The sequence below is a fragment of the Tenrec ecaudatus genome, chromosome 13, assembly GCF_050624435.1.
Source record: "Tenrec ecaudatus isolate mTenEca1 chromosome 13, mTenEca1.hap1, whole genome shotgun sequence".
Classification (NCBI taxonomy): Eukaryota; Metazoa; Chordata; class Mammalia; order Afrosoricida; family Tenrecidae; genus Tenrec; species Tenrec ecaudatus.
Window position 1 is genome coordinate 59380255 of NC_134542.1, and position 23981 is coordinate 59404235.

Here is a 23981-nt window from a genome sequence, read left to right on the forward strand (position 1 = left end):
CGCGGGGCCTGGTCCTATAATACCCATCCACAGGTGCTCAAGTCCCTTCTATAGCGCGGCGTTGTAGCTCCATGTCACTGCTGCACATCCTCCTGTACACTGGAAATCCTCTCTAGATTACTTACAATACTTAAAACAATGTAAGTGCTCTGCCAATAGCACTCTAAGCTCCCTCTGAGCCTTTTGAGGGACTGCTTTTGACCACCTCATTGCTTTCTAGGAGCCATATTTTATTCCCCACATACTTTCTGTCTGTGGGTATGAAAGGTCAGCTGTGTATTTCTTGGTAGATATTAATTCTAAGTATCTTTCATTCGTAAAGGACATGAGTTGTTGTCCGAATTACAGCAGCGCCGCTTTAATGGCTCAGACGGAGGAGTCTCGTGGTCTCCCATGGATGACGAGCTGCTTGCACAGCCGCAGGTGATGAAGTTACTGGACTCGCTCCGAGAGCAGTATACTCGCTACCAGGAGGTGTGTCGGCAGCGTAGTAAGCGCACACAGTTAGAAGAGATTCAGCAGAAGGTAATGCAGGTAGGCACCAATCTTGTCTGGTTTCAACATACCCATATATTTAACTTTTCCACTGGTCATTTTTATTATGTGACTGGTTTGATTTTTTTGTTTTTTTACTGTTTCTTACACCATATTGAGAACCTCAGACATATAAAGCAGATCCTGAAACAGTCTCGTTGTCTTTTCACAAATAATAGCTGCATTTAAATTCGACTATTTCGACAGTACTGCTGTTGCACCTTTCGCTGTTTTGCATTGTGGTAAAGTGTATACAGCAGAACAGTTGCACAGTGGACCACTGTCATGTGTTCCCCCAGTGGCAACATGTTGTGTAAGCGTCACCCCCCACTGCCTGCACACTGCCCCTTCATCTTCAATAGCAACTCCAGGTTCCTCATGCAATAACTGTGTTTTCTCCTCCCATTCTCCACTAATTAGCTTTGGTCTTGATGTAATTGCCTATGATAAGGACTTTCTGTAATTGGGATCGTCTAGTAGTTGGCTTTTGGTTTATGACTTACTGCACTCAGATTAATGTTCTCAAGGTTCATCCATGCTGTAGCGTGTGCTCTGTCTCCCAAAGTACTCTGCTTTTCATGCTCTGCTTCTGTAATGGCCACACAGCCTTCACAGACACTGCTCAGAATTACGTGGCTTATTATGGAAGTGGGGAGATGCTTAGCATACAGTTTTTCAGTCCAGACATACTACCAAGTTCTTTTAGGGCTGCTAATAAATGCCCAAGATTATGCCACTTCAGCACTCAACTCCAGCTCCACAAGTTAAATGCCTGGAGGCCTCCTGCCCTGAAACACTCGGCTTTACTTGGTTTGGGGCTGGCAGGCCCACCTCTCTGTGTCAGGTTCTGGCTCCTGGTTCTGCTGCTACTGCTCCTGTCACTCTTGTGTTAGAGCTATCTGCTTGGATCAAAGAGCCTCACTGAACAGAGAGATCTTGGGGTCCAGAGGACAAGTTCCTCCCTGGCTTTTCTCTCTTTCTGATAATGACATCCATACTCCTGATTCTGACATGGTTCATTTTATGCCCAGCAGGAGGCCAATCAATGAGTCTTGCTAATATTTAGTCACAGCTGAATACTGTCAGTGTCTTCCTCCACCTTCTCTTAACCCAGACTCATCTGGCAAGGGTCGTTTGGTGGAAGTTAGCGAGCCTGGCTAGAAGAGTCACATTAAATAATTCACTGCCCTGGCAGCCCTTAACTATTCGTTGAGAACATCATTTATGGTCTTTATTTTTTTATTATTATTAAAAAAAATTTTTATGGTCTTGATGTACCCTCTGTTGAGCGATTAGGAGATACAGTGAGAAGTTTATGCCCTTTGAGTCAGACAGAGCAGGTTCTGATTCTTCTTTGTGTGATTTCACATGCTTCTATGTAGGAGACACTGCCACTTAACTGAAATATCCTCCTGAAATCCTCATTATGTGTTGTGGTAGTAACTACTGCTGTTACGTCTGAAACTATGCTTGGGCTTGTCTTCCTTTGTATGGAGGAACCATAGTACAAAATAGGGTGAACTCTGAGTTGTGTAACTCTACAACTGGAGGCTGGCCGTATTCTCAGTCGTCCCCCCCCCCCTCCAGCCTCGTCTCCAGGTCAAAAATGACTGCTTGATGTGCCCTTTGGCCTGGTTTTCCCCAATGTTCTTGATGTTCTTCCATGCAGTCTTTAGAAATCAGCCTGACCCTGGGAGAATGGTGGATACTCAGGTGTATTGCTGGCTTGTGTAACTAGTTGTCAGTCAATGCTAGATTTTACGAGTATGCCCAAGGTTGTACTTTGTATTTAAATACAGCCATTTGAAGGATCACAGTGATAAGGATTGGGTATGAACTGTTCTTGCATAAAGCTAAATATTCGGGTTGACTGAGCAAAGTGTCCTGATTGAGAGTAAGTTTTTTAACCTAGTTTGGCAAACTGCCATCATCCATGTGTTTAAATAGATGTGCTTATTGAGATATCAGCTCTGGTTTGCATAATTTTTATTAGAAATAGTCGTGCATTACTGATACTGCATTACTAAGGAAAATTACTTTCAGCATACATTAAAGCTATATGCATTTGACACTTATGCTCCCTTCCCCTCCCTCCCACTGAGGAGACTACTTTAATTTGTATACCTTTTATTGATTTAAATGGAAAAGACTTCATTTTACCCAATTGTCATGATTTAGACTAACCTGTTTCTATTGTTTACAGGGTCACAGTATGTCAAAAATTATTCAGTGGCAGTGAGTTTGAGGTGTTTTGGGTATTGAGGTGTTTTTGGTTTTTTTTTTGATGAATCAGAAATGACCTAGTGGCAGTGAGTTTGGGGCTTTTTTTGGTATTGAGTTTTTTTGATGAGTCAGAAATGACTCAGGGCAGTGAGTTGATTTTTTTTTTTTTTGGCTTTGTTTCTAGAAGTCCCCCAAAACAAAGTTAGACCCCTTTAAATGATGTTGTCTTGGGTTTTAAAAGATAATATATATCAAATTCTTTAAAAAAAATAATTTTATTAGGGACTCATACAACTCTTATCACAATCCATACATACATCAATTGTGTAAAGCACATTTGTACATTCATTGCCCTCATCCTTCTCAAAACATTTGCTCTCCACTTAAGCCCTTATATATATATTATTTTTAGTTGCTCTCATTCTACCCTTATTGCTAGAATTTAGGTATGTCTGTCTAGTAAAACAATTCATTATATATTATTTTCACAAATTAAAGATTTCATCTCTGTTGTATACCCATATTTGTAGCTCATACTAATAAATCAGCAATTACTTACCCACAATGAAATGGAAAGTTGTTTTGAGATGTTCCATCAAACCTAATATTTTAATTTTCATTTTTTAAGTATTGAACAAAGTAGTTTAGAGGCTTCCTGTAACAGGTCCAAGGATCTTAGTGCAAAGTGCAGTAGGACACAAACTTCATAAAGCAGCTTGACCAGAGGAAGCATACAAATCAGAGGGCTAAAAAAACAAAATTAAAAAAAACCCAAAAAACAAATCAGAGGGCTACTGGCTAGTGTTAAAGGCTTGGTACTGTGTTTTGCTAGTATAATCCTGCCTTGTACCATAGAATTGGTATCACCTTTTTAGAGTTGAGGAATCAAGGTTTTGTTAGCTATTAGAAGCAAAGTCAGAATTCAGATCCACACTTGGCTCCATGTCTACTGCCTTCTTCAGACTGAGTTACTGAGCTGTATTTTTGTGCGAAAGAACAGGGGTTTCTACAGAGCAAAAGCAGAAGTTCTAGGACCCCCCCATCCCTCGCCAAATACCATGTTCTATAGATTAAAGCCAAGAAAGTGGAGGTATTAGAGACCAAACATTGTGTTTCTAAGAGCCCCCAACAAGAGGGTTCTGAAGGTGACAGAGGGCTCTCTGAAAACAGTTTACCCAAATGAAAGTTAGAGCACTTAGTGGTCCTGCTGTGAGTCCAAAATATTAAGAATGTTGCTCTCTAGTATCAAACCTTATCGATAGAAGTAGAAAGTTAGAATATATTGCTGTTAAAGATTCTAGAAGACAATTGAACAAAGAACATTAAGAGAAATCACAAAAGATCATTATCTTTATAATTTTTAAAAGATCACCTTTATAATTATTTCTAATATAGCTCTTGGCATTAATATTTTTTAAAATGCATTGAGAAATATATGATATTTCCATATGAAGGACTATTTTTAGAATCATTTTTTTATACTTTGCAAAGATGACACTGAACAGCTCTCATCAGTGGACCCCAGAAGATCTCTATTGGAAACCTTTCTTAGGAAAACCATAAGGAATTAGGAGAATTTGTATATAGATGCACATGCACACATGAATATCTGTCTCATAGCGTTGCTTAAAATACCTGGAGATTGGAGGATTGTACATGTCTAGAAACAGAGAATTCGATTTTGAATGCAAGTGTCATATGGTTTAGAGCCGTAGATAGTAGCTTACTTTGGTCATTTTCAATTAAAGGTTAGTGAAGGTCTCCCACGTTCTGAAGCAAGCCTGTGCACTGGGTCTGTAATACACCTGGGTCTCCCTCACACACTTTGGGGAGTGTTCCTACATGGAGCTTGAGGGCCTAACCAGACATCTATGCCGGAGCTCCTTTTTCTAATTTAGTAACAGGTGTAAAGCTTGGTAATAGTTACGTCCTCTGTCAAAATTGCTTCATGACATATGCAGTTTCAGAGCATATGAGGGAAGCGTTAGCAGTTTTCTCTCTCTGCATGGGAATTTGATCTCTATCTGGCTTTTGTCTAACTCTGTTCCCCAGAACCTCTAACTAACAGCAGTGCACTAGGCAATCTTGCTTACGGTAGAGATTCTAAGGAGTGTCTAGACCAGGAACATTATCGATACCTGCTAGGAAGGGCCTCCCCTCGGGGTCCTTGAGTTGAGTGCCTCTACTAATGGACATGGACCGTGGGACTAGGAGGGTCTTGGGCCAGTGACGTTCCCATCCACTCCGTTTCCTCAGACCGGGACTCTTAGATTGCTGCAGGCACCCCGCACAGCAGGGCAGCAGATGCTGCCATCCGGCAGATGAGTCCCCACCTGCATCAGGGTTGCCTAGTGCTGCTGCTTGGGCTCTCGTGGTCTTGTGAATCTGAATATCAATCCTAAAATCCTTTTTTCCCTCTTTTTTAAAAACTTTTTTGGGGACTCTTACAGCTCGTATCAGCATCCATCCATCCATTGTGTCAAGTACATTTGTACATAAGTTGCCATCATTTTCAAAACATTTTTCTTTCTACTTGAGCCCTTGTTGTCAGCTCCTCATTTCCCCCCCTCCTTCCCTCATGAACCCTGATAATTTATAAATTATTGTTAATTTTTCTTGTCTTACACTGGAATAAATTCTAGAGTTTAAAATTTTCTTTCCAAAATAGAGATGGGGTGGGGCAGGGGAAGAGCCGTTTGCTTTTCACTTTATATTAATCAGTTGAGTCATTTGATTTTATCGAGGTTTTAGGCCAGCACCTTAGGACGCAGGGCTTTTAGTCTGAGTTTTTCAATAATGGATTACATTACCTTGGGCAAGTACTTAATCACTCCAAAATGGAATTTTCTTAAACGTCAGATAAGAAATTTGGCCGATGTCATTTCTGATGTCCTGACTCCAAACCGTAGAGTTCCCTTGTTCTCTTATCATAAATTAATTTTTAATCCTTTAATGTGGTAGCATTCCCCATTTCTTTTAGCCGGGCACACCGTCCGATCCCTGGCAGCCTGAGATAACGATAGTGCGCATGCTTCTAAACTTGGGTTTGGGGAAGCTTGTCCTCTTTCAGCTACGTATTTTCCAAGACACATTTGCTACCTGTGTGAGAGAACTCAAAGTATTCACTGAAATTTAAAAAGTACTTGAGAAATTTTTGGAGGAAAAAAGTCATGAGAAAGAGTTTGGCAAGCTTTTGGATGTTTTTAAAATTTCATCTCAACTTTGCTTTGCAGGTAGTGAACTGGCTCGAAGGGCCTGGATCAGAGCAGCTCCGAGCTCAGTGGGGCATTGGAGACTCCCTTAGGGCCTCACAGGCCCTGCAGCAGAAGCACGAGGAGATCGAGAGCCAGCACAGTGTAAGAGGCCGTCATGCGCGTGTGTGACGACTAGCCTTTTCAGTAGGGAGAGGTGGCTGTACACTTCGGTGTAGGAATGTAAATATGGCATATTTAATGTTTAGAGGCCACGAAGGTTACTTTGATCAATTCTTATGAGCTGTTTGGACTTGCTTTGTCTCCAGTGCATACTTGTAGAAATGCATTGGTGGGAAACTTTTAAAAGCTATTGTGACAGAAGAAAGGATTGGGTTCAAACTAGAGGCTTTGTCTGCACTTCATGGCCAGGACTGCAACTCTTTAGTCCTCAGAAAGGTGCTCTCCCTGCTTGGTTGGAAGTGCATGCATTGCGGTTGCTGTCAGCTCTGGCTCCTGGAAACGCCTTATGTGTTAGAGTGGAACCATGATCCACAGCGTTTTCCCGAGTGGTGGTTTTGGAATGAGATCACCAGGCCTTTCCGTTCAAATCCTGAGTGGACTTGACCCACCAACTGCCCCATCCAGTTAGCAACAAGCTGCTAACCCGTGTGCCGTACGAGGGACAACAGCCACCTGAGAGTGAGACTGGAATTGCTGCAGGTAGCCGAATGGTTGGAAACCGAGTACACAGGAAGGGTTTTCTGTTCTCTCTGCCTTTACCAGTTCATATTTGTAATTGTAAAGGGGATAATCAAGCCGATAACAGGTGTGAGACAGAGATAAACTAATTCACAGGCAGATTATGGATAATTGTTTAAGAGGGTTTCAAACTTAACTTCATATGTGGTGGAAGTGGATATGTGTTAAGCTCTTCATTAATTAGACATGATCATCCCTCCACTTTGTGAATCAATTAGTACCCCGCTTCCAAGTCACATGACTTATGGTAATTTTAAAAGGATTGAAGTGGGAAGATAAAACTTGGATCCCTTCATTTCTATATCCTTAGATCTGTCATCAAAATTGGTCAATAGAAATGTTAAACTCTGGGCCTAGATTAATTTTAAGGATCTTCTGAAAATTCTGTTACTGCATTTTTCCCCTTACCCCACCAACTGCCCAAATTAAAGCCGTAATGAAAAGTTGGATAGTATTAGTAAATAGATATTTGAATAAAATAAGATTATAGCATTTAAATATTCTGCTTTTGAGTATAAATTTGAATTTTATAATATATGACATTTTAATATGACATAATTTTCCTTCTTAATATGCACCTTCTTGGTTTTATTATATTGCTTTATTTATATTTTCCAAACCAACTTTGATATAAGTAGTACTGGCAGATAATCTACATGTGGTGTCATACCAAAAGAACTTGTAATCTAACTGAGGGACTAGTCTTTGACAACAAGATAATGAATCACCTAAAGTGAGTCCAAGGAAGAGACAAAAATGAAATCCCATAATTCAAAAATCTATATATTCCCAGGTTTCAATATAATGGTGCTTTCACTTACTCTAGAAAACCCCACACATACATTGACTAATTGATAACTAATTTATAGCTCCCTTGAGTGTTCTTTTGGAGCCCTGCTGGCTTACTGTGTTAAATGTCAGGCTGCTAATGAAGAGGTCAGTGGCTGGAGAGCCCACCAGAAACTGGAGGACCACAGGAGGCAGTCAGCCAGCCTCTGTAAAGATTTACAGCCCACAGGAAATCTTAGGAAGCAGTTCTACTCTGACCCAGAGGATAATTATAAACTGTAATTAACTCGACAGCAGTGGCTTAGGTTTTATGTTGTTGTTTTCTTGACCCTTTTAAAATAACTTAATTTTGCTTGTTTTTGACAGGATTTGTGCTTTAGTTAAACTTTTTGTATTGTTCAGGTATGTGATACGATACCAAAACCACCAAAGCCACTGTCACGGAGTTAGTTCTGACTCATAGCATCTCTGTAGAACAAGAGTAGAACTTGTCCCACAAGCAAGGGTTTGTGGGACTGTAAATGGTGGCTTGAGCAGACAACCTCATGTTTCTCCCACAGAACAGCCCAAAGCTTTAGCTCACTACAAGCTCCTTTAAGTTGCTGTAAAACCAAAACCTACACTCTCAATGCCATTGAATTAAATCAGACTCATAGCCACCCCATATATAGTTTCTGAGACCACAATCTATGGGAGCCAACAGCTTCCATGGCGTAGCTTGTGGGTTTGAACCACTGACCTAGCAGTTAACAGTGCAGTGCTTACCTGGCAGTGCCACGGGGGGTCCTTAGGGCTCCTATTGTACAGCCTATTCTGTAATTTGTGCCCCTTTTCCTATGGATCTCAGTCAAATTGGTGGTAACTATTTTTTAGTTTTTTTCTTTTCCTGACACCATTATGTATTGTAGAACATTCTAGACGCCTTTCAAAGTGTCACAAAAGTTCTTTTCATAAAAGGACACATAACATTATAGGATCTTGAAGCAGATGTTTCTTTGTTATTTTTAAGAGATATCAAAAGCAATAATTGTAGTTAGAAATTGGAAACGTTCATCTTCTGAGAAGTTCACAAGAATTTTAAATACATTTTATTGCATATACATATGGATAAAATTGCATCCGGTATACATAGATTCCTGCACTTTAAATGCTTGATTTTGTATTTATCTCATAAGGCTGTTCCACTTCACTGCCCTCGAGTCAGTGCGGACTCATCGTGACCCCCTGTGGGTTTCCGAGCGTGTCTGACGGAGTAGAAAGCCCAGTCTTTCCAGAGCTGTGGTGGTTCTGAGCTCCTGACTGTGGCAGGCAGCCCGACGAGTGACACGACTCTGCCAGGGGAAAGGAAGCATACTGAATTAAAGAACTTTTGAATAGGGAATTACAGATTAGAATTTGTAGGTCATTCTAATACCACAGTCTTAATTCATAGCCTCAGAAACTAAGGGACTACATGCTTAAATCAATATGTACTTAGACTAGGTTTGAAGTACAAATTACTGAGATAAATTTTCTTTTTGAGAAAACTATAAAATGTCATAGATGGGCTTAAGTACAGCTTATTTTCATTCATATATTCTTACTACTTGGCATATGCATGCTCACTGAGGCCTGCATTCATACTCCCAAAGAAAAGCCTTCCCACCCACCCCCACCTCCCAAAATTGGGAGCAGAATAGATTAAGTAGGTTATAGAGTAAATAGAATTCACTGAGTTGTTAATTTTTGAAGCTTTATGGTACATGGGATCTCATTGCTTTTTTTCTCTCTTTTTTAAAAATTATTTTATTAGGGACTCATGCAACTCATCACAATCCATACATACATCAGTTGTGTAAAGCACATCTGTACATTCATTGCCCTCATCATTTTCAAAGCATTTGCTCTCCACCTAAGCATCAGGTCCTCTTTTTTATAAACATGGAAAGTTCTAGTCTCAAAGGTGTAAAAGTGAAAATTGTTGTCACCAATAGGTGGCACTGCACTGTCACCTTGGGAGCAGGTTTTTTGATGATGGATTGAATAGATTCGTTTATCAGGAGAAGATACTGTAATACGTTATTAGAGCTCTTTTGAAAATCAGAAGCCTTTCCTTTTCATTTGTAGAAGTCAGCACTTGAAAACATTTATTGGAACTATTCAGCCCTTCCAAAATTATGGGATACATTTTTAGTATATTGATAGGGTAGAATTGGGAAAAACTTTATACCATTGCATCATATTTTAAAGTAGAGAAAATGAAACTCCTCTAAATATGTATTTCTTTGTTAAGGAATATAAATCAGAAGCTCTGTTTTTGTTTTGTCTTTTAACCTCTATTCCTCCTCCTTTCCGAACCCTCTGTCCTTTGGTAAATGCTGCCCTTTTGCTCTTAAGTGGTTGATTATGGTAACACAGAGGTGAGTTCAGTTCCAGGCCTGATGGGTCACTAAGGGGGTTCCCCAGCCACTGCGCAGCCAATGATCCTGGTTCCTCATGTGATTCTTTTAGTTGAACGAAAAATCTCATTCCGTCTTTTGGGGAGGGGTAAGTAGGAGCCTCAGTCTCTGAAGTAGCATGTCACTCTCAGTGGTCTGCTGGTGCGTTGTGCCCAATAGCAAGTCATAGAAAGGGTCTCCACAAAGAACCAATAGTTTCTTCCTCACACATATTTTGAGTATCTTTAACCTATTACTTTCCTTTTAGACCAGATTTCCCATCGTGATATAAATACCCATCATCTCACCAACTCCACTGTCAGTCCTGAATCTTTCGCTCCTGTTACATGAACATTCAAGCTCAGATCTTTTTTTTTTATGTTTTCTTTTCTTTTTTTTAAAATCATTTTATTAGTGGCTCATACAACTCTTATCACAACCCATACATACATCAATTGTGTAAAGCACATTTGTACATTCGTTGCCCTCATCATTCTCAAAACATTAGCTCTCCACTCAAGCCCCTGGCATCAGCTCCTCATTTTTTACCCCTCCCTCCCTGGTCCCCCCTCCCTCATGAACCCTTGATAATTTATAAATTATTATTCTGTCATATCTTACACTGTCCGATATCTCCCTTCACCTACTTTTCTGTTGTCCGCCCCCAAGGCAGGAAGTTATATGTAGATCCCTGTAATCCGTCCCCCTTTCCACCCCACTTCCTCCCACCCTCCCAGTATCACTACTCTCACCACTGGTCCTGAAGGGATCCTCCGCCCTAGATTCCCTGTCTTTCTAGTTCCTATCTGTACCAGTGTACATCCTCTGGTCTAGTCAGATTTGTAAGGTAGAATTGGGATCATGATAGTGGTGGGGGGAGGAAGCATTTAGGAACTAGAGGAAAGTTGTATGTTTCATCATTGCTACACTGCACCCTGACTGGCTCGTCTCCTCCCCATGACACTTCTGTAAGATGTCCAATTGCCTACAGATGGGCTTTGGGTCCCCACTCTGCACTCCCCCTCATTCACAATGATATGATTTTTTGTTCCTTGATGCCTGATCCCTGCTCCCTTTGACACCTCGTGATCGCACAGGCTGGTGTGCTTCCTCCATGTGGGCTTTGTTTTCAAGCTCATATCTTAAGTGCCATCTTAATCTAAAGTCTGAGTGCTAAGGTTTCCATTGTTTTCCAGCGAATAATTGCCCACGCAGTTAAATATGTATAAAGACAGAACCCGAGAACAGCGTAACTGAGCTAAATGAGACCTCTTCATCCAAAGGGTCTATAACTGTGTGTTCCTATCTTTCTGGGAAGAAACATTTTAATTAATTTCAAGTCACAACTCCCTGCCACAGCCCTTTTCTGCTTACCAGCCACCCAAGGCCTGGGTCTTCACAGTTAGTACTCAAATGCCAAATAGGCTGATGGCAGGTTCTCCTGCTCAGTAATGCACTAGGATGACTTTCAGAAGCTAGGGAGTGGGGTAGGCTCCCTAACCTTTCAAATAGCACCACAAAGCAGATGTGCCCAAAGAGATGAGGTGAGGCCAGGTGGTAGTTTCTGGCACCTGGAGCTGTATAGCTCCAGAGACAGGCTGTGCTTTTCATGTGCACCATCAGTCTGGGAATTCTCAAGTGTGGGCTCCGTTAGGGTAGTTATTGCGTCTTGGTGAACATGCATCATTTGACCTTAACGCGGAGTCATTCGTTGATTGAATCACCGAATGCACATGACTGTCTCCAGCATGCCTCCCTCCCCCCCCCCCCACCATCCTCCTCTTTCTTGAAGCTACTTGGCCCGCTGTGGCCCTTGGTCCATCCTAGTTGCCTGGATATTTTAGGAAAACCAAGACGCAGGGGGCTACCGGGGAACTCCAAGGGCTATTTTTGAAACTAGCAACAGGGGGCCAAGTGGAGTTCGTTAGTCCATGATTGATGGCAAAGATCATAAGAAACGGCGTCTAAGTAGTAGGAGGGAGGAGACCACGCCACCTCCAGGCCTTGGTGTGTCCGGTGTGGAAGCAAGAAGAGCAAGAGTTCTGTTTTCTCTGTGGCAGACAGTCTCACCCAGAGCTAGAAGGGAAGGGTGCATTCAGCAGCAAAGTGGAGCACAGAGAGATTTTGCTGTTGGCAGGCAAGTGCGTTCTGCAGATCACAATAGTGGGATTGGAGGACTGGGAAATTCAGGTGGTCAATTTGAGTAATTTCTCCTTAGAAAGATTTTCTTGGACATTTCCTAGTTTATCTGAAGGAAACAAACAAACATACTGATTTTTTTAAAAGGAGTCCTCCTCCAGGAACTAATTTGATCCTTCATTTCCTGGGAAACTTCTAAACTGCAGGAATGGTTTGCAGTGTACGTGGAACTGAATCAACAAATCGCTGCGCTCTTGAACGCTGGGGATGAAGAGGACCTTGTGGAACTGAAGTCGCTGCAGCAACAGCTTAGCGATGTCTGTTATCGACAAGCCAGTCAGCTGGAATTTAGGCAAAATCTGTTGCAGGCAGCTCTTGAATTTCATGGGGTTGCCCAAGATGTAAGTGTCTGCTCTGATTGTGTTTCTTTCCTTCCAATGATCTGAACACTTATTTCTATGCATAATTTTTGCAGGTTTGCATGCCTCCTAATTACTTTTTCTGGAACAGTAAATAATTCACTGCTTGGGGGACATGAGACCAGATGCTTTGATTATTTGTTATTTTTCCAAACCGTTCTGCATGCAGTTAAACCTCTGTTTCCTAAACAGTGTGTCCCATCCTCGTAGAGGGATTTCATCTCAGCTATTTCTGAAGTCAGAGTTTCTGTAATTGTTTCTTCTATTCGAATGTGGACACACTCTTGTCGCCCTGGTGCATGCCACTGCGTATTCTGTCAGATAACATGTATTCTGATTATTCGTCCTTGTCTTTTAACTGCTTAGTCTTTTGAAGTGCCATTATGATAACCTCATTAGCTGTTGACCTCATTAATCATGAAACACTTTAGATGCTGATTACATCAGGGTTATCTCTTTGGTGTCCCTCTGCTTTAGTTGTCTCAGCAGTTGGATGGCTTATTAGGGATGTTGTGCGTAGATGTAGCACCAGCTGATGGAGCATCGATTCAGCAAACTTTAAAACTGCTTGAAGAGAAGCTGAAAAGTGTTGGTAAGCAGATTTTTAAAATGCTGAAACATAAGGTTGCTGTTCTTCTGTCTATGTGTATAATTTACTGTGGGTAGATGATTAAGTCCCAACTTACACTGGACTAATTATAATTACTTACAAGGATCAAGTGGCATGGACGGTTCAGTCCCTGGAAGGGCAGAGTGTCTGCTGCAGCACTACTTTTCCTTATTGGTGTTGCTCAGTCGCTCCTCTCTTCACGGGGCCTGGGCCTTTCTTGTTTACCCAGCTGTGTCTACAGGTGCTATGTCTTGCATATACTATGAGCAATTATTTGTAGTGCATGGATAAACTGTAATGAGCTGTGTTCTGTGGCAAACTTTGAATGACCCACACTGTGTTTTATGCGGTGAATTTTGTTGTGGTTGCTCTATCCTAACCTTGTAGGGGGAAAAAAGTTCGATTGGTTCTGTGGGCTTGTTTCTCCAAGATCACATGCCCTCCAAGAGGGGCAAAAGGGCGACGTCCCATTTGTAACGCTAGCTCTGCCATGGAGCAGCAAAGCCTTGCTGGTTTCTCAGGAGTAGGAGATACAGGGCACTTCCCTCGATTGTGACTGGAGAGTTCTGGGCATTGTGGGAGTAAAGTTGATACGGGACATGGAACTGGGAAGGGAGATGGAGAAGAGGAAGCAGGATTTTTAGACAGAGCATTAGTAGCAAGGGGTGCTGTGTGATTGAAATAAATTAATTTAAACAAAATACATCCTTTGCTCTCCTAAAAGTTTTTAACTACGTAAAACAAGAAGTGGGAAATGTTGAAAAATCGTATTCATTAAAATGGAGATCCCCACATTTTCTTCTTGCTTTCAATTCTTAAAAGTAATTATTCTCTCTCTCAATTCCCCTTCAGGGAATTTCCATCAGGGAGAGAGGTGACGTGAGAGAGCACTGCATTTTGAGCCACATTTAAATGTTGCGAGGACGCCATCCTAGGACAGTTTAGTTCATGTACAGAGCCATTGTACTTGGAGCGTGAGGGTGGGAAAGCACCGCCACCGAGCAGGGGGTTCACTCCGGTCACTCTTGTTTTGTTTGTAGATGTGGGATTGCAAGGGCTGCGTGAAAAAGGCCAAGGTCTTCTGGAGCAGATCTCCAACCAGGCCTCCTGGGCCTACGGGAAGGACGTGACCATCGAAAATAAGGAAAATGTGGACCATATACAAGGGGTGATGGAAGACATGCAGCTTAGGAAACAAAGGCAAAGTTTGGTTACTCGTGTGCATTTTTACTAAGAAAACAATATTCATTGCAATGAAAAGTTTTTGTACTGTAGTTTATACTTTTACACATAAACTAACAACTTTAAAAAAATAGTTTTCGGGCAGTCTCTCCTATTTAAAAAGATTAAAAAATTCCATTTAAGCAGGTGTCTTCTTTGTCAACCTTTTTGTTTGTGTCTGATCTCAGCACACCTTTCTCACTGGCAAGTCATCTGAAGGTCTAATCTACATGCATACTGCTGCCTCACTACCTCCACTTTTCAACTCTCTTCAGTTTGGCTTCTTTGTCCCTCGCCATTGCACTTTAAAAAAAAACACAGGGCATCAGTAACTTTGTAACTGCCAAGTGTAAGAAATGCTTCACCTCGCCCACAGTACAGTGGATGCCTTTAGTCCTGATGCTGCTGGACCACTCGGGTAGGATTGGACACAACTGACTTCTCTTATTAAAACTTCCTGGCAACTTTGTCTTGAAAACAGCCTCATAGAGTCTCTTCCGAACCTCTCCCTAGTTTTCCTTACTGGTGTCTTGTTGTTTAGCCAATGCGAGGCTTCCAGGGTTTGTTCCAAGAGACCAACTGCTTTTCTCACTTTATGTATTCTTCATTGACAATATCACTCTTTAATTTCTTTATCGTGATTTAATAGTTATGGCTCAGACAATATTAAAGTGTTTTGCTTTTTAAAAAAGTGTTAGATTTTTCAAATGATGACTTCCGTCCTGGTAGAATTATTTATACTACATAATACCGTAGCAGCCCTGGTGGCCTAGTGGTTAAGAGTTGGGCTGCTATCTGCAAGGTAGACAGTTCAAAACCACCAGCCCACTCCTTGGGAGAAAGAAGGCTTTCTACTCCCATGAAGAGTTAATGTCTTAGAACGCCGCTGTGGCAGTTCTACTTCCTAAGGGGCTCTATGAGTGAAATTCACTCAGTGGCACTGAGGTAGTTAGCAACTTATATGATGCTTTGGGCCCTTATTAAGAGCACCTTGATAAGAATTAACCTTGTGATAACCACTTTTGTGTTGTTGTCAAGCTGTCTTTACCAACATATCTGTAGTGCAGCAGAGTGCCTTCTTTGTCGACTGTGACTGGCATTTGAGGCTGCTGTGAGCCTTCCCTTCCCCTTTAGAGAGCACGGAGTTACATGGTAAGGAAGGAAGTGAATCAGAGCCCTGATAGGTCACATCACCGTAAAGGTTTAATCTGCGTATTATCCACACAGTGATGGTGAGACTACGGCTGTGTTCTGAGTTGGATTTCTCTGTACTAGAAATCAGTGTTCCTCCCCTTAAGAATATAGATGGAAGGGAGTTTTTAATTTTTTATACAGAATTAAATAATATTCTGGGCAATGTAAAAAAAGTATTAATTAAAACTACTTTGGAATACCAGCTTCTATTTCAATATTTAAAGAACTTTTTCATCATTTAGTTTTGAAGTTCATTAATGGGTAGTGGCGACAAGAGTTTTCTGGATTTTAATATAGTTTTGTATTTATGCTTTGCTTCAATATTTTGCAGAATCCATGCTATCCTCAGGCGGGTTTGTGGTTCAGTGTCCTTCAGGTATTTTGAGGTTTTAATGTAGTGTAGACCTAGCCTAGCTATCCCTGAACTTCTTATACCACTCCTCAGTCTCCATAGTGTAGGAGTAAATATTTTCATATGCAGTCGTGCGGTGTGGCTCTAGTTCCCCACGAGACTAAAATCACGTCCTGCGTTCATGTTTGCCTTTCATAGGTGTGAAGACATGGTCGATGTGCGAAGGTTGAAGATGCTTCAGATGGTGCAGTTGTTTAAATGTGAAGAAGATGCTGCCCAGGTAAGGACAGCCATCCATCATGTAGCTGTCACTATAGAGAGGATTCATTTCATCTTACTACAAACTAAAAGCATATTTTGCCCATGGTCCTGAGAAAATATATTCAGTAAGTCAGATTTTTAGTTTGTTGCAGTAAAGAAATTTTGATGATCATTGAGCCTAATTTGACTTATATTCCCAATGAAATCCTCTATTGAGGTAGAAATTACGATTGCTTATTATTGCTTGTTAACTTGGTGATCAGATATATCTCACTGTAAGGCTGGATCACACATTGATTATGCTCAGAAGAGGTTTTCCATGCCCAATAAATAATTCGATGTCATCTTTGTGCCGTTCGGATCAGAGACCATCATTTAAAGTTTGAGGGAGAGGGAAGATATGACTATAGTACTAAGAAGTCTGTCATGAGATCCCAACAAATCTATTTTACTGAAACACATAATCTTCTGTTAAGATATTTCTCAACATTAAGAGTGCTTCTCCTAGTATGTATTCACTTTAATTTTTTTTGTAAAAAATTGCAGGAAGGAGGAGGTGATTAATTCTTGTCTCTTGACAGTGAGTGAAACATACCATTAAGAACTAGCTTGCAATTAATGGAGTAATTAATCACATGGCAGTTATCTTTCTTTTTACAAATTTGACGTGCTATGTAAAGAGTCCTGAATCTGCCCTCACTGTTGTTTCTTTCCCTTCAGGCAGTAGAATGGCTAAGTGAACTTCTGGATGCTCTGCTTAAGACTCACATCAGATTGGGCGATGATGCTCAGGAAACAAAAGTTTTACTGGAAAAGCATAGAAAATTTGTTGATGTTGCACAGGTGCAGAACTGGTTATCTTCCTTTCCTCCAAGCTCAGTGTTTGAATAGCTTTCTGCATGATTATAATGTAACTTAACCCTTCACGTCCAAGAAGGTTAGTTTTGTTATTCCAGAAATAGCACAAAATTAAGGAAACGTCAGCCGGTACCTCAAAAATGCCTCCATAACCTTGAGGGCTTCTCTCTGCCTGCATCCAGGCTCTGTAGGCGCCCTCTGAATCGAGTGACACATTGCGTAATTGTGTGTCTAGGGCAGACATGGAAATTCATGTGGCAGAAAACTCCAGCTTCTGCCTCCTTTTTTGTTGTGTTTGTGGTGATGGCAGAGTCGTCATCAGGTTCCCTGATGACGCGGTTCTCAGTGTAACAGTTGTGGTTTCCTCTGTAAAGCACCAAAGACCTGCTTTTCACCTGCCTATTCTAGGAACGGAAGGAGCACTGGTGGCACAGTGCTCAAGCGCTTGGCTAACTTGAATGGTTGGTGGTTTGAACCCACCAGCTCTCCCCAGAGAAAAATGTGGCAGTCTCCTTCCAGACCCACGAGGCAGGAACAAGTGCTCTTCTGTCCTGCGGGGTCGCTGTATCGACTATCTCCTCAATGTAGACCTTCCGTTGTTTACAAGGTCAAAGCAAGGTTAACTACATAGTAAGGCTACCACGCCGAGTGTATTAATTTACTAATCCATGCAACTTAATGACAACCACGTTTTTTGTTTTTTAAAAATTAGTAAGGTGGAATTCTTTTTGGCCAGTGGGAATGGGCAGACTGAGATAGATAATAACATAAAGAAGAATAGGAAGTCAAGCAAGAAAGAAACTTATAAACTAAGTTTATTAATGCTGAGGGCCATTTGTAGTGGTCAGCACGCAGCCTTGGTTTCGAGTGGCGTTCCTCCTCCATGACTTTACTTAGCCTTCCTGCCGCTGTTCTTTTACGACAACTCCATGTTTGCTTTTGCTTTTCAGAGCACTTACGACTATGGGAGACAGTTGCTGCAGGCTACAGTTGTGCTGTGTCAGTCTCTGCGCTGCACTTCTCGATCATCCGGGGACACGCTCCCTCGGCTGAACAGAGTCTGGAAGCAGTTCACAATCGCATCTGAAGAGAGGGTACACAGGTTGGAAATGGCTATTGCGTTTCACTCAAATGCTGAAAAGGTGTGTTTCTTGAACACGTACTCCCCATAGTATTTACTGTATGTAATGTAAAATATATCCTGCTACACTATCAGTATGTTTAAAATAGTTTAGTTGAGTTCAAATCACATCTTCTTAATAGCTGAGCTCAGTGCTGGTGTCCTATGGTTGGAGAAGTCTTTCTTTGGCACTCCCCGCCCCCAGCACCCCCACCAGCCCACCCCCCAGCCTGCATGTGGGCTGCATTTGACCCCGATCTCTCAGTGAATTCAGTTCATCAGTCTTGGAATCAAAAACTAGTATCTGTAATATCACTTGAGCAAGTTGTCAGACCTTTTACTTCACACAGCAAACATGGATAGCCTTACATTACCATTCTAAATGGAAACTCCATTATGTAGTTACCTGCTTGGGTCTCTTAGGAGGAAAGTTTGCTTGTAGGAGATAGTATCAATGAAGATGTTCTAAATCTAAGTTGTAAGTGTGGTAACCCGATCGGTAGAACAGAACAGATGGTGCACTTGACCTCAGAGCTTACACAGTATGACGCCGTGAAGAATGCGCATAGTCGGTCTTTCTGAGCTGGTCAACTGAAGTGTGCCTATCAGGTTCTGGTAAAAAACAAGCCTGAGGATAATGAAAGTATGCAAGATGTTTTAAGTCGTTAATTTATTTTTTAGTTATTTTTTAACTAAAATATACTATTAATGCAGAAATGTGTACAGACCTGTGTACAGAACAACCAAGTGTTCTACTTGGTGAATTTTTAGAAAATGAGCCCACCTGTGTAATCAGTACAATACAGCCTGGCCTTACTGGAAGCTCAACCCCATCCCTCTCCTGGTCGCACCCTCCTACTCCCTTCCCACCTAACCAAGCGGGACCACTGGTCTGAATTCTAACACCACTAATCACTTTTTCAGGCACTAATTTTAAAATCTATCTGCAAGGACATTTTAAAATTTAGAACACTGTAAGCAGTCATGTGAGAATTAATCTAATTAAAAGCATTGCATACCAAATTAATTATTTTTTCTGCTAATTGACCTTTTTGTGTTTATAATAAATTTGATTTAAGGTTATTATATTGTTTAAACATATGTAAAGCTCACCCTCCCCTTTTTTTAACCTAGTATTTTTCTTTTGCTCTGTTCTAATTTAACCCCCACCACCCTCACCCCTTCACCCCCAAAATCCACTCACTGCTACTGAGTTGGTTCCAAGTCCTTGTAACCCTATGGGACAGGGTAGAAGGGTCCCTGCAGGTTTCGTAGACTAGTTCTTTGTGTAGAGCAGAAAGCTTCATTTTACTCCTGCAGAACTGCTGGTGGTTTATAACTGCTGACGTTTCAGTCCTTAGCCCCACACAGAACCCACTATGCCACCAGGACTCCCTCAATTTCATCCAGTAATCATAAATTTAACCAAAAATACAAGCAAATTATTCACTGCTATTGGAAATGTAACAACATTTAATCTAGGATTTTTAAATATAACTTCTCAGTTATGAATAGTACTTTGAAAAAACAATTGAAAATTTTAATAAAGTGTAATGCAAAAATAAATACTACTGTTTTTTCCCCTCTCCTTAAATTTTACAATTCAATCTTATGATTACTGTATATACTCGAGTATAGGCCAGGTTGTTTCAGCACATTTTGTAAAAAAATCATTTTATTGGAGGCTCGTACAAAGCTTCTCACAATCCATATATATATCCATTGTATCAAACACATTTGCACATTTGTTGCCATTCAGCACATTTTTAATGCAGTTTTTGTGGTAAAATTAGGTGCCTCGGAGATATTTGGGTCAGCTTTTACTCAAGGTATATAGGGTAGTTTTAAATGGGAATGATTAGGGGAAGAAAAAAAGAGAGTATCTCATCAAGGACTGTGGAACTTCTCTATTATTTGAATTATAGCCTGATTAGTTGACACCACTAATTCAAGCCTAAAGGCCAGTTTTAAAAATGACTGTTACAGTGTCCAGTTAAAGTAGCACATGTGTATTCTTGAGTGTATATTTCTAAAAATACGTTCTTTCAGTTTTGAAAGTCTCTACGTTCTTGGAAAATAAAATCTGTATACTTATCCCAAGTTGTTAATACAACACACAGTAAATGTCTAATCAGTTGTTTTCTGAATGAAAGCATACTTCTGAAGCTCAAGTTCCCAATATTAATGTAGTATGATTCCCCACCACCACCACCGCCAAATCACCATAGACCTATGCCTAGTCCAATTTTATGTTGTCCGGAGAAATTATACATTTGGGTGTTTTTGTTTGGGTTTTTTAAGTCTGCTTTGCCAATAATAACTCATTCTGGTACTGCCGTGTTCGTAAAGATGCAATAAATCACAACACCACCTTCAATCTAATGAATTTGCAAGAGCCTTGATTCCCTTTCCATGGCTCCTGATGGATGTCGCCCTTTTCTTTGTTGCAGATTTTGCAAGACTGTCCAGAAGAGCCTGACGCTATTAATGATGAGGAGCAATTTGATGAAACTGAGGCAGTTGGGAAATCACTTTTGGATAGATTGACTGTGCCTGTCGTTTATCCTGATGGGTATGGTGCAAATTTTTCTTAACCGTCTTGTCAGGTCTTAAAGTGAAATCATCATTGGGAGAGGAAAGCTAATGCTTAAAAAGCCATGTAAATTAGTGCTGGGCCACACTGTCAATCCCTGTAATGAACAGGGGGAAAATGAAAAGGAATCCAAACCTGGCTCTCAGCAGTAGTAGCTTTGGTACTTGCTGGCATTAGATAGCTTGCGTCTTTACAGGGTGTTGTAGAAGAAAGGTTCTGGACCACAGTGAGACACGAGGGGCGGGGGTGAAGCCTTGGCTGTGACAATGGCAGTGAGCACAGCAGTGTGACTGTGGGCACATTAGTAGCTCTTTAGGCTTCAGGAAAGGGAAGAATAAAGAGAGGGATAAATGTATGATTACAGTCTAAGCACGACTGGATTAGACACGTCAACTCTTTTTCACGTAATAGTACGTGATTTACTATTACTTTCAAGTAGTAGTACTTCCTGACGTACACAGGAAGAAACAGCGCGGGAAGATTGAACGAGGTACTCGGTTGTCACAGGTCTGTGTTCCTCTTTTTATTATCCCCTGTGGAATCCAAATTTCCTTTGTTAAATGGTGAAATCCTACTCCTGTAGTTCTTCCTATTTCAAGTATTTCACTGAAGTGAACTGGGCCAGGTTAAAAAAATTAAAACCACAAGGAGCGTCATCTCTGAGGGTCTTGCGCGCAGGCTCCCAAACGTGTTAGGCCTACTGCTTCCCTGTCAGAAAAAAAAAAAAAAAAGATTACTATGTCCCCTCCACAGCAACTGAAAACGTTTGTGCTGCTCTCCACAGTCCAGGACAATGTGCTTTGCATCTCCTCCGGGTGCCCCAGCACCTGTCGGGGGGAAGTAGCACCCCCTTTGGGAAATACTAATCTAGACTATTTTAGGGAAAATAATTTAGCAGCAATCCCAGAGGTAATAAGTAATTCAAATGCTGGAGAATGCAAAACAATGAATGAAAATACAGCTATCTCTACACAGAGTGTAATGGATAAAGATGCGGATTCTGGAAGCAGACATCTTGAGTTTAAACCTGAGCTCAATCTTCTTGTGCCTCAATTTCCTCCTCTAAAATTAGGTTACATGGGGTTGAGGATTGGATGGATTATTTGTGTGTGGTTGTCAGGTGCTGTCAAGTCAGTTCTGACTCATAGCAGCCTTATTAACTACAAAGAGCACAGTTGTTGAAGCCCACTGTTGGCAGCAACTCCGTGGTTCCATCTTGTTGAGAGTCTTCGTCTTTTTCACGGACGCTTTATCAAGCATGATGTGTCCCTTTCCAGGGACTGTCCCCTCCTAATAACATGCCCAAAGTACGTGAGACAGTGGCTCTCCACCTTTGCTTCCAATGAGCATTCTGGCTATACTTCTTCCAAGACCGATTTGTTTGTTCTTTTTAGCAGTGCATGGTCTTTTCAGTATTCTTGGCCAGCACTTTAATTTAGATGCATCTGTGAATTGCATTTAAAGTACTTAAAGGATATCTGAGCACGGCTCTTATGTAATTAGCTCCAGATGATTTGGTAGTTAGAAATAATCATTTTAAGATTGGGACTTTCAAAAAGTTCATGTAAAACATGGAATTGTAAGATCATTGAAAATCTCTATAATCTTTTGAAGCCCCCTCATATTCTTGGAAAGAGCATTGGTCAGCTCATCCTTAAATGTTCTCCAGTCAATGCCTACACCTGAGCAATGAGAAACAGCCGATAGTTAGGTTATGCATGTATAAGAAAGGGGAATACAATTTCACTGCTCATCAATTCAACCAATAACAATATGATAGAGATGCTGCCAGCTCTGGTACCACCATTTCTCCATCTCATAGCCTTTCCCACACTGTCATCGGTTCATTGCACTCAGATCAACTTCGGGGCATCTGTCCTTGCTATTTTTGCTTGGGATTTTCCCTCCGTGTTCCACAAATTGTCCATATGTCATTTCCTCTACTTCCAAGACAAAAAAGAATATGTTACACTGCGCTTTTAAAATTTGTAAATACATGCCATTAATATTTGAGGCTCTTTATTCCTTCTTAAGTCATATCAGAATTCATATCAATTTGAGATATTTCACTGATTTACGTTTCTCAAAGGTGCCTGGTATGTTCTTCATTATTAGTAGAGTGATACTTTTTTTAAAGCTTGCTTGACAGTACTACATTGTATAAGGTTTCCTCAGACACCTCACCTTCTTACATCCCCCTGATGCAGTGAGGCTGACTGGTTGTTGCTCTGAGTGCACTGTTTGAAAAGCCAGGTTCCGTCCCGAGTACCCATGAGACCCAAGTTGAAATCCTGGCTTTGCCACTCTTCGAGTTAAGTCCCGGAGTTTCCTACCTTTTAATCTGAAAAATGAGGCAACTAGCCAGATAACTTCTAAGAAACAAGACGCTATGACACATTACCTTTGAAATTTTAATAAAATCCAACGATTTTATCTATTACTGTCCCAAATTATGTCTTCATACTGCATAGGTGTTTCCTTGCCAGCCATGTGAGATAGCTGTGTACTTGGTACACGTAAAGCACATGAATAAATTCAGTGTTTGTGAGGGTTGCTCATGTACCTAAGACTAAAAGGTTTATCGTCAACAGTAGATGGTTTGGTTTACTGAGATCATTATAACTTCACATGTTAAGAAACAGGTACGCCACCAGTATATTTTATACCTGTAACAAACTTTTTCCTACTGCATCATTACTAATATACCTGTAGTCTAGAAATAAATTCGTTTCAACAGGCAGACTATAACAAATAGAAACACACACACACACCACCCCCACCCTCCAGAAACTTGTGTTCTTTGCTATCATCAGTGGATTTATTTTATCTGATTGGGGTGTTCCTGTTTGTTTGACTTTTAGAACTGAACAGTATTTTGGAAGTCCCAGTGACATGGCTTCGACCGCAGAACACATCAGAGACAGGATGAAACTAGTTCATCTCAAGAGGCAGCAGCGGAGACACCCTGGAATGGTGACCACAGAGAGCTAATGACGACGAGCCCCACAGACGCGCATTGAACCCCGCATGTGGCTGGTGTTCGACCCCAGTAGACACAGCACCTTAAGATGCATTTCACAGCCAAGGGAGGCACACTCTTCCTCTTAAACACATTTCTCTATGTACGTCAACACCTTGTCACCCCCAGGCATAACCCTTTAAAATGCTTTGAGCCCACAGACTCCAAGTCTCTTAAAAGAAAGAACTATAAACACTGCACTGAAAACTTGCTTTAAAGCGTTACCTGACCCTGACAGTTTATAGATGAACAACTGATCGTAAGCTTTGAATGGTGCTA

The 23981-nt window shown here is 41.1% G+C and overlaps 1 protein-coding gene across 4 annotated transcripts in view; it reads left to right on the plus strand.

Annotated features, from left to right (window-relative positions):
* The window catches only part of SESTD1 (SEC14 and spectrin domain containing 1), a 107002-nt gene extending 83317 nt beyond the window's left edge, over positions 1-23685 (plus strand). For 3 of the 4 annotated variants that reach the window (XM_075530365.1, XM_075530367.1, XM_075530368.1), the window contains 10 exons: positions 323-534; positions 5991-6113; positions 12262-12456; positions 12952-13066; positions 14125-14284; positions 16050-16131; positions 16833-16955; positions 17921-18112; positions 20541-20662; positions 23545-23685. In XM_075530365.1, coding sequence (XP_075386480.1) covers positions 323-534; positions 5991-6113; positions 12262-12456; positions 12952-13066; positions 14125-14284; positions 16050-16131; positions 16833-16955; positions 17921-18112; positions 20541-20662; positions 23545-23674 — 1454 coding nt within the window. In that variant the 3' untranslated portion in view covers positions 23675-23685. The remainder of the gene's footprint in view (positions 1-322; positions 535-5990; positions 6114-12261; positions 12457-12951; positions 13067-14124; positions 14285-16049; positions 16132-16832; positions 16956-17920; positions 18113-20540; positions 20663-23544) is intronic. The other variant, XM_075530366.1, reaches the window with a different exon arrangement.
* The last annotated feature ends 296 nt before the right edge of the window (positions 23686-23981 follow it).